Here is an 11,374-nt window from a genome sequence, read left to right as displayed (position 1 = left end):
AAATTATAAAGCAAGTTTAGCAAGCTACAACCCATGAGAATGCAAATAGTGTTTAGGTGAGTGAAAGGAGGGATCCTTATGTAATGGAAGAACTACCTTACTAGTGAAGGTAAGGGCAAGCAAAGCCCGCCTAACATGAAACTATTCTCTGGTGAAGCACATAGCATGCTTCGATTGTTTGTCCACCGTAGAGGGGATGAACTTCGAAGTAACTAGATGTTATCATCCTTTGGAATGCTAAATTTGACCCTAAACTCTTTTACTAAAAAATCATCCATACTAAGGGTTGTATGGCTAATGGGGGCATTAGAGCTTGCACTGCCTTAAGCAACCTTCCTTATAACGGGAGCTCTTCACTATGTCTCACCATTTAGGTAAGAAGCATAGGACCACGAGGAATAAAGAAGCCCTAGTTGCACGTTAGAGGTAAAATTTTCTGGGTGTCCAAACACCCGAACCCTAGATTGTTTAAAGTGAAAAGGGAATAAAGGATTCAGAAGCCAAAGAAAAGGCAAGTGGACTGTGAGATCCAAAAGCTCAAGCAAGATATGTCAAGAATGAATGATGAGAAGAAACAGGAAACCCTTACCTGAGTCGCAAATGCAATAAGCCCAATCGATACCAGCGACAGTAAAAATGAGGATCTACTGTAATCCCCAAGAGAAGAAGAAGATAGTAATATGTGCGAAAGGATGTAATAAGTGAAAGTGACAGGTGTCACTTGGGGGAAACGAAAAGACATATGACGGCGGTTGAAATTCATCGAGGGAGGTGTGTTAATAGAAAGCGATGATGAAAAATTAAGGAAAAAATAAATGCCCAACATTTTCAGATTTTCCCATTTCTCGCTTGACCTCCCAGAGGTTAACGGGAAATTTGGGGCATTGTGGGCACCCCGAAAGTCTCGATCAACTAAATGATGATAGAAAATGTCGGCAGAAAAAGGAAGATGGGGAGTGATGTTTAACAACTCCAGGTAGTGCGAAGGTGGACTACCTAAAATTAAGGAAGGAGAATGTGCAGGAAAGACGTGACAACATGCCCTACAATTTCGCACTGTCAGTTAACGGAAAAGGCTATAAAAGCATCGCACAAGTACAAGGCAAAGGAATGTGAGTGAACTTGTAGAAAAAGAAAGAGTCGTCTTATTTTTGCTTGCTAACTTAAAGCATCCTGACTACAACCGGGTAAGCCTTGTTTTGCAAGTACAGAGAAATAGCCGGCCAACCTAGAAGAACAATCCTCTAGGTTCCAACTGTTGTACTCTTCTTGCTCACTCATCTTCTCCCCAAAAATTTCTCTTTGTCCTGACTCCCTGCTTCTCCAAAAAAGAAACAAAAAAATTTCCTTTCATATTTCCGGAAAAATCCCTTTTCCCCTTTCCCTGCTCTCTTCATAATGCCTCTCAGTTCTCTCCCACCACTGGTTTTAAATTTTCATTCTCTCCGTCCTTCCCAAGAAACACTCTGTTGAGCCTGTTTTTCCTCTCCTTCCTCCCTCTTTTAAAAAATTATGATCTATCCATATTTCCTTTTATTTTCTTTTCCACAAAAAGAAAAAAGAAAAAAAAAAAAAAAAGCCTCCAAAAGAACTCCTTTCTTTTTTCATTTTTTTTTTTTTTTTTTTTTTGGGAACCTTCACCATCTCAATTTTCTTCTTATTGTTCCTGCCAAAAGAATCTTTGCAAGACCAATATTTTCATTCCTTTCAGAAATCTATCACCTTCCAGGTATAATTCTCGATTGAGGCACCCGTAAAGATCGTCTGACTCATGAGTAGAGAGGAAGTAATGTTCGGTGGCTGCTACAGTATTTGAAATTTAGAGCCATGTTTCATGTATTTATTGGCACTCTGTCCATGCATGCTTGCAATGAGACGTTCCAGGCAGCATTTGAATCCTCTGAACCAGTATAAATTGGTGGCCTTGTTTGCAACCACTTTTTGTGAATTGATCTTCTAAATCATAGTGGGAAGGTCACAGCCCAAATATCTAAATCCCGTGCATCCTCACGAGCTGTGTCCTAAAAATTGGAAAAAGGAAAAGATCCAACCCATAAATCCATATACCTGTTATAATGATAATCATCATAACCACAGCTGGCGAGGGGTGCGCCTTAATGGACATTATAATGGACTAATTCTTCATCATTTGGATGATGAATTTAGTAATAATTTAATCTATCAAAATTTTCATGTTTAAAATAATAATTTAAAGTTGTGGTGAATTTGCCAAATTTTGTAATGAATTTTATACACTTTCTTCCTGGAGGAATTCTCTAAACCCCAATACTGTAAAACCGCTCCCCCCATTCCCATCTCAAAGTCCATCTGATTCGTTAGATTTTATGGAAACATCGGTGCCTGTAAAATCGACTAAAATCGTGTGGATTTTATGGCAAGGACGAGGTTTTTTACGAGCCCACATGGACATCGGCAGTGCACACAAAAATTTTCTTATGGTTTATTAAAAAAATACCCATAAAACTAATTTCCAACTAATCCACTCCACGAAACATGAATTCCGATTTCTATCCTCATGGGAGGGTTCACTCTTGCCTTTTTCGCATTTGCATAGAACAATTTATGTGTTATATTCCTAAGGAAAAAGGCTAATGGCATGTGAGATTGACCGAACAGTTGAGGCATTCTGGCCCCCCCACCCATGTCCCAACTGCTTGTCGTGATCTTACCTTTATAAGAACTAAAAACAAGGTTATTTATCCAAGAGAAAGGGGAAAAAATTAAAATTAAAATTAAATAAAAAGTAACCCACATCATCCCTTAAGAGAAGGCTAAAATAACAGATTAATACAAAAGAATTCGGCTTGAAAGCCAAGGATAATTGACAATTATTGGTTTTCATATTATTCAGGGAAGACTGCGATGGAGCCTACAGTGACAGACTATCTACCTCAGCTGTCCTACTCGCAAAAAATAAATTCAATGAGACAAAAGCGCCACCACCCACCACCATTGCTGGCAAGAGATATCACCAAACCAAATGAAGGTCCACTTCCATACACACATACAAAGCCATTCTTATATAACCAAAGAAAAATAATAATAATAGAGGTTGTTTATATTTGACTCACAAGCAGTGGATGCACATTTAACCAAAAATGAGAGTGAGTTCAGGTGAACCAGATGGTGTTGGGCTGGCGGTGTTCAAACACAAACTCACTTGAAAAACTAATTTTCTCTTCTCTGGGTTTCCAAACAAATCCAGCAATGGAAGCACACATCCCTTCATCATCTGCACACAACTGCAATATGTTAACCCAACACGCACTTGTAGCCCAAGAGTCAAACATGTATAAAGAAAATTACACAAATGACAGATGGTTAATGCTCGAGTAAAAACAAGTGTATTTACCCTTTCTTCATCTTTACATGTTTATCTTTCCTTGTATGATTTTTGGGGAGGAGAGTGTTCTTATTGACAGGTGGTGAAACGAGAATCTTGACCAAAAGCTCCTAGCATCCTACATGCTACTTCCATTAATTTCCCTGTCACATGCACAATCAAATGTAAGTCAAATGCAGACAGAAACTGCATGAATATCGCATTCAAGAAATAATCAATTAAAAATCATATATTGAATGAATCAACCAATGCATACATATTATTTGAATTTAGTATTAGATACATAAAACTACTACCCAATCAAGGTCAATTCATAGAAAACCGAGGGCACAAAGACAACCTTTTCTTTGTGGAATATTTCATGCCAACTGATCATGCAAAACTTTCTCTAGAATAATATAGTCATAGTCAAAAGGGAGGGATGCTATTCATTTACAGGCTGTTGATAGCAACTTGGAATTGAAGTTGCATAAGATGGGAAAGGAAATCATGGATCACAGCTGGGCTAAGTTGGATTTTAAGCCTGCAACCTGTCGGAACATGGTTCCTTGTTCATCCCTGAAATAATTGGACACAATTTTTTCTAGTCATTCCATTAGATATATGGATCCAATGATCACTATTCTCCCGTTTAGATCTCTCACCGACAAATCCCATACCACTTCTAACCCTCTACCCCAACTGATAAAAGGCATTTTATTTGGTAATTATACAATTGAACCCACTTATTCCTGCCCTCCAATTCCTGATTTCCTGCTTGCTTGCTTCCCCAAAAAAGAGAATAGCAGAATCAGGTGCCAATTAACGTGTTGATGAAGTCTATAAAAAGTCTCAAAAGTCTCTACAGTTCAAATCAAAGACCTGAAGTTGAGTCAACACGGGAGCTACAGCCAGCTAATAATATGATACCACCTTATAATGCGGACATATGCATATGTATATATATATATAAGTGGAAGTGGTCACGTTCGATGGAGAAAAACCCATCAAAAGCAATGGAAAAACAAGGCTTGATGCCATGATTCCAAGTGACCCATTAACACCACTAACTATACCATCAATTAACACTAAAGTCAATCCCTACTCCCACGCCACACTATGGCTTTTCCACATAAACCTGAGGCAACGTTTGGCTGTTGAAGAAACAAAAAGGAAAGGAGAAAATGGCTTTCTACTTATTCACATTCACATTTTTTTTCTCCTAACCAATTTAATGCGGACATATGCATATATATATATATATATATATATAAGTGGAAGTGGTCACGATGGAGAAAAACCCATCAAAAGCAATGCAAAAACAAGGCCTGATGCCATGATTCCAAGTGACCCATTAACACCACTAACTATGCCATCAATTAACACTAAAGTCAATCCCCACTCCCACGCCACACTGGCTTTTCCACATAAACCTAAGGCAACGTTTAGCTGTTGAAAAAACAAAAAGGAAAGGAGAAAGAAAATGGCTTTCTACTTACTCACATTCACATTTTTTTCTCCTAACCAATTTTCGTATCCTTACTCAAGAATCAAACAACATTTCATATGGCAATGAGCATGAAAATTAAAAATAAAATGTAAATAAACATACCTCTCCTGGACTTGGAAACAACCTTGGCGGCCCGACTCGTTTTAGTTTCGGGTTTGGACTCCTTCTCCTCCGGCGGGAACAGCACGCCGTCGATACCCTGAACTGAAATCCGGCCGTCGGTGTAGATATCGGGGTCAAAAAGATATGCTGAGCCGTCACCTTCTCCGAATTTGACCGACCCATCGGCCTCCTGAGCCACAACCTTGTGCGGCAAACGCAGCGTATCGTATCGGACCTTGCCGAATCGTCTCACGGCATTATACATACTCTCCTCCGTCTGGTACTCCGGCACCAGATGGTAGTACATAATCTGCTCCGGTGCTCCTGGCTCGCTCAGCTGGTCGGTGGTGAGCTTCGCCATGGCCTCGTCGTTGGGTGCCAAAACTGTCAAAACGTATCCTTCAGAGACCAGTCGCCCCATTTCGGTGGCGAGGGAGGTGAGGTTGACGAGAATGTCCGCCATTTCGTTGTAACCGCCGTAATGTAGTAGGGTTTGGATGAAGTCCTTGACCTGGCTCTCGCCGTCGAAGTGGCCACGGGGACCTCCAGGCCCAGGCGCCGGCGCAGGAGCCAGAGACGGCCCGGGGGCCATGGCGTCGTAGATCGGAAGCACCGGAGGAGCTCCGGCAGGTACCGGCAATACCTTTTTCAGGCGGTGAGTCCTGGGATCCACCTCCGGCGCCCCCTCAGGCAGCACCGCAGAAATGGACCGAAGACTCCTCCTGCGGTTAAAATCCTCCTCGACGGACAGGGGAATCAACAGCCTCTCGATCCCGTGAATAACCCCGTCCGGCCGAACAATGGCGTCAGGGTGAACCACCGCTGCCAGATCCACACTTTTCACGCCAGAACCCTTACTGGCCAAACTAAGTCGGTCATTGGACAAGGTGCCATGCGTGGGGTCTCCGGCCAGGCCCCCCGGCCACTCGCCAGACCCAATACGGTTAGGAATGATATGAAACAAAAGAAGAGTCTGGAGAGACCTGAGATTTCCGGGCTCGAGAAGAAAGCGCTTGAACTCAGGGTCAAGGTCACGCTCCAAAGCCTCATTTCTGGGGGCGAAGATGGTGATATTATGTTTGCCGACAGCATCCTCAAGGGTAGGTAAAAGGAGAGCTTTCTCAACAAGCTCAGCGAGCTCGGTATAACGTGAGTCGAGAAGAGCGACGAGGACGGAGTTGGAGTTGATTTGAGGAGAGTTGGAGGAAGAAGAGGGCTTCCTGGGCAATGCAGAAGCATGAGCATGGGTAGAGAGGCAGAAGACAGCAGTAAGGAAGAAGATCTTGATCCACTTGAGCCTAGGGACGCCATAGATGTGATAGTCCATGGCTCAAAGCTCTGAGAATGGCGTCAGCACAGTGGCCGTGTTTCGCTCTAATCGGGCAGGGAATCGATTGGGGTTTGGGGAGGAAGAAAGAGCCGATTAAAGAGTGAGAGAGTAAATGAGAGGAGTTAGAGAGAGAGGAGGACAGAGAACAAACAGGCTGTAAGTGGGGACCACACGGGGACTTGTCCGTGTTACAACATTTTCTCTTGGTGGCTCTTGTCAGCCGCGCCAAGCCGCTTCACTGTTGCCACTGTCCTACCACTTCACGCCTCCATTATTCTTCCGCCCCTCGTCAATTCTCCCTTACTTTTTCTCTCTGTTTTAGTAGACCATGACCATGATTAGTGTTGACTGTTTAAAAGGAAAACTAGTTGAAATATTAATATTTATTTTTATAAATTGTAGTAAAATATTACTAAATAATTAATAATTAATAATGGATATTCATGGGCGATGTTGTAAATTTGTAACACTGTCTCACCGGTCACTGCTCAGTTGGGAAATCAGGCGGCTGAAAGGGAGCTGGCTGGAGCCAAGCCGGTAGATTGGCTGACAAGTAAAGTGTCGGTGTCTGAGAACTCAATAAATAGTCATATTTCTACGCCTAACCTTATATTTATTCGTATTTTAAGGAGTGACGAAATCATCCCTGGAAGCAACGACGTTTAGCCGACCGGAAGATCCTTTGTCGCCCTCGCACTTCTCGCATTTGGGATATGGGGGCTGGCCTCCTTGGAATAAAGTCTCTCCACTCTCCCCCACTCTTTTTACAGGCCTTAGACAACTAAAAAATGCTAAACGTGCCAATCTTACACAAAAGAAGACCAGTTAAAATTTTGTAAAGAATCACATAACCATGCTTGGCTGGGTAGGCAACTTCACTTTAAAGCAATATATCCACGGATGGTTGTGTAAAAACTAAGTTCAAGAAATGTTCTAAGTTGTAAAAATGAGTCATGTTTCACCTGCCTTCCTTCTTTTCTGGGGATGCTTCCACAAAGTTATTTTATCTTTTTGTATGGATTTTTGCACCACACGGTATGTATGGCTATGAAAAATATATATATGCAATCTACACATTTTTGCCAACTATTATTTATTTATTATGGTCCACTTTCTCAACCAACCATAATTAATCCTTGAGAACTCAAGTATTAAAAGCACTTAATTATTTAGCCACAATACAAATATTTAAAAGTATCTTTTATATTTTTTATTTTTTATTGAGAACATACTGTAAAAAGAATGAAAATACCTTAAATTTTATTTTAAAAATAATTTATTCAAAGAATATATTTTTTAAAAAATTATTTTTTAATTAGAAAACTACTTTTTATTTTAGAAATAGTTTCCTCCCACAATTTTGAAAGTAATCCTTATTTACTTATTATTATTTTGAAAAGGTAGGGTTTACAATCAAAATTAAATTTTCAACTATCATTTTTCGCACATCAATTAAGGTTATATGTGGTTTCCAAAAAGCATTAAAAAAAGAAAAAATATTAAAAAATAATTAGTGTTTGTTTTTTGTTTACGTAATTCTAAATAGAACTTAAAATTAAATAATACTTAATAGTATTAAGTATTACCGTAGACCCCTTTTTTTTTAGACTAAGATGGTGTTTGTTTTTTGGCTGAATAGAAAAAGCTAAAATATTTGACTTTTTTTATTCAGCTAAAAGTAATTTATTGACATCATCCAACATAGTTAAAATGAACTTATTATCAATAGGTTCAGTTTAATTATATTGGATGATATCAACTTGTTACTTTTAGCTTAATAGAAAAAGCCAAATATTTTGACTTTTTCTATTCAGTCAAAAAACAAACACCACCTAAGTCTCATTTGCCTCTTTTTATTATTTTTGTTTTTATTAAAAGCACAAAAAGGTATTTCATATCATCCCGAGAGGAGCTGGACAACACTTCATTTTTTGGAGGAGTGAGGGATGGTTTCCATGCTCAGGTTGCATGGGACGTGTGGCAAATGAGATGGCCATCTTGCCATGGTGGTAGTTGAGATGGGGGACTCCTTCTAAATAGTGGATAGAGGAATGGATGGTGAGCAGTAAAGTTGGTGAAGGCTTGGTGGAGAAGAAACCGATTGGGAGAGGTTTTTGAGGGGAACGTCTGAAAACAAAAAGAAGACAAAAGCTAAAGAGAAGGAAATAGGAGAGGGAAAACGGAGAGCTGGACTGAGACTTTTTGGGTGAGAGTTGGAAGGGGGGAGCTTGGAAGAAAAGAGAGGACATTTTTTCTTTTAGAAGAAAATGGGCAACAAAGAGTCGAAAAGGAGCAGGAAGCTAGGCTTGAGGGGAGACCTATCAGGTATGGTCACATTATTTTTCTTGTTTCCATTTCTCTTCACTATTTTGCTCCATTTTCTGTTGATTTTTTTTAGCATTATCGTGTTGACTAAGAGTGGTCTTTGAGGATTACATGTGTTTGTTCCAACTGATCTCTAAGTTGTTTTGATTCTGCTATAGTGTGTTCACTTCTTTTATTTAGTTTTGTTAGGTTTGGTTTTGCTCTATTTTGGTTTCTCTGTAAGATGCCTGGAACCTTGTTTTATATATATATATTTAAAGTCCATTTTGATCTATCCCACCTGGTCAGTAAGCTTAGTGATAATCCATGCAGTGGAGCTTCAATTCATGTCCTGCGTTATTTGTTGTCATACTCTATTTTTTGAGACATTTCTTTGTCGTATTTTTCATTTGGTTTGGATTCTTATCAAAATGTGTGAGCCATAAGGAAAGAGACTATCGGCTTGTTGAACCCATGCATCAGATAAGGGGCCATTGTTAGTGAGAGTTCTTCTCCAAACGTAGCTTATCGGTTCATCTCTCAGTTCAAGCCTTCAAGAAACCGAAACACCAAGCAGATACTAGTAGCATCCATGAGGTGGTGACGAAAGTTAGCTCTGCCGCCGAGGACCAGCGGATGATCGCTAGCGAAGATGATATGCGAGTTTTGAACGATGTCATCAGTAAAGTATCTCCGCACGTGGTGAAGGATTTGTTGCCGCTCGGGATATGCATTGGATGCATCTTTCGACTACTTGGGGTTCATGGGCATTTTTTTTCTTGCCCCTCACTCTTGCTGTCAATCTTATGTCTAGTGATTGGTGAACCAACAGATTCAAGCACACATAGATACACTAGAATTGGAGAAAATGAAGACTGGTGCTGCCCATTCTTCTCAAGAATCATAATGTGAGCTAGTGATCTGCAACATTTGTTTAGGTGTTTTGCAGTTCACTTATTTTGATGGCGAGAAGAAAAGATATAATAAAAAAAAAATTTGCTGATGAGTTGGCTATGTCAATTACTAACCTGGTAAAGAAAGAGGACCATGAGTTTGATAACTTCTCTCACTACCTCCACTCACTCCACCACCAAACCTTTTTTTTTCTTTTCTTACTATTTCTTCCACTTAAATTTCTTCCCATTCTCTCATGCAGCTACCAAACCCATTTTTTCTCACTATTTACTCCACTTAAACTTCTTTCAACTCTCTTTCACGCATGTGCAACCCACATTTCCATTTTAATTCTTCATTTTTTTTTATTTCAAAGTTTTATTTTCAAAAATTTTATCTTCAAATAATTTTCCAAAATTCTAATTTCCAAATTTAATTTTTAAAACTCCTATTTTCAAATACTTTTCAAAATTTCAATTTTTAGAAACTTCCATTTTCGAATAATTTTTCAAAATTCCAATTTTCCAAAATTCCAATTTTCAAATATAATTTTTAAGAAATCTCATTCTCAAATAATTCACCAAAATTCCAATTTTCAAATTTTTGATTTTCAAATAATTTCGAAAATTCCAATTTCCAAATTTATTTATTTAATTATTATTATTATTTATATATGTATTCCTTTTAAATTCCATTCTCAAATAATTCTTCAAAATTCCAATTTTTAAATTTAATTCCCAAGATTTCAATTTTCAAATAATTTCCAAAACTCCAATTTTCAATTTGATTTTCAAAACTCCAATTTTTAATTTTAATTTTCCAAACTTTAATTTTCAAATTTAATCTTCAAAATTTCAACTTTCAAATAATTTTTAAAACTTTAATTTCTAAATTTAATTTTTAAATTTTCAATTTTCAAAACTTCAATTTCCAGATTTAATATTCAAAACTTTCATTTTCAAATAATTTTCCAAAATTCCAATTTTCAAATTTAATTTTCAAAATTCCCATTTTTAAATAATTTTCCAAAATTCCAAATTTCAAATTTAGTTTTCAAAACTCCCATTTTCAATTTTTTTTTTCCAATTTTTAAAGATTTCAATTTTCAAATAATCTTCAAAACTCCAGGTTTTTTTTTTCCCAAATAATTTTAAATCCACTCCAGTTTTCAAATAATTTTAAATTCTCAAATTTTTGTATTTCCTTAAGGTTCAAGGTAACCAAAAATCTCGTTTTTAATAAACTTGTTGCCTTTTTTCTTTTAGGTAAGCACCTTCATAATTTTTTTTTTAATTTTAAAATAATTTTTTTGTTTTTTTTCTTGATTTTAAGTAAGCATGAATATGATTTTCATAATTTCAAAACAATGGAATTAGTGGGTTTAATTCATGTAAAATCAATCAACTTTTGGTGGGGGCCCTACATATGATCTCTTCTGATTGTCAACTACTATACTTAATGAATATTGTCTGATCTTTATCTTGCTATTTGATATACATGCGATATATTTTGTATTCATTATTGTGCACTAATTCCATTTCATGATAACGCACTGTTACTTGCTGTCAAGGTACGATCTCACTCTCACTTTGCTTATTCTTATTAATGATTCATTTTATTATTTGATTATTTCATTGATATCCATTTATTTCCTTATTAATTACCACACTTGTTTCACCTTATTTAGTAGAGACTTTATCATATGGCTTAGAAGGGTGTTATAACTTACCACCGTACCTTCCCAATAGGTAACCTGATCTCCGGACCTGACTTTGGTTTTCCACAGACTATCTTTTCCAAATAAGAAGTCATACTTAGGGTTTTCTTTTTTATTTTGTTTTTTCTTAAAAATAAAATAAAAATAAGTGGCGACTTCAAGTATTTTCTAAAA

General features: G+C 37.6%; 1 protein-coding gene across 1 annotated transcript; it reads right to left on the bottom strand.

Annotated features, from left to right (window-relative positions):
• Positions 1–2,781: 2,781 nt before the first annotated feature.
• Positions 2,782–6,674, bottom strand: LOC100265008 (fasciclin-like arabinogalactan protein 17). The gene is made up of 3 exons (XM_002270570.5): positions 4,956–6,674; positions 3,374–3,507; positions 2,782–3,253 (listed from the first exon to the last, which is right to left on the bottom strand). The coding sequence occupies exons 1-2, from the start codon at positions 6,280–6,282 to the stop codon at positions 3,434–3,436; spliced, it is 1,401 nt and encodes a 466-aa protein (XP_002270606.1). The 5' UTR covers positions 6,283–6,674; the 3' UTR covers positions 2,782–3,253; positions 3,374–3,433.
• Positions 6,675–11,374: the final 4,700 nt, after the last annotated feature.

This window comes from Vitis vinifera, chromosome 8 (assembly GCF_030704535.1).
Source record: "Vitis vinifera cultivar Pinot Noir 40024 chromosome 8, ASM3070453v1".
Classification (NCBI taxonomy): domain Eukaryota; kingdom Viridiplantae; phylum Streptophyta; class Magnoliopsida; order Vitales; family Vitaceae; genus Vitis; species Vitis vinifera.
Note: the sequence above shows the minus strand (reverse complement) of the source record. Positions and strands in the feature narration are given on the sequence as shown.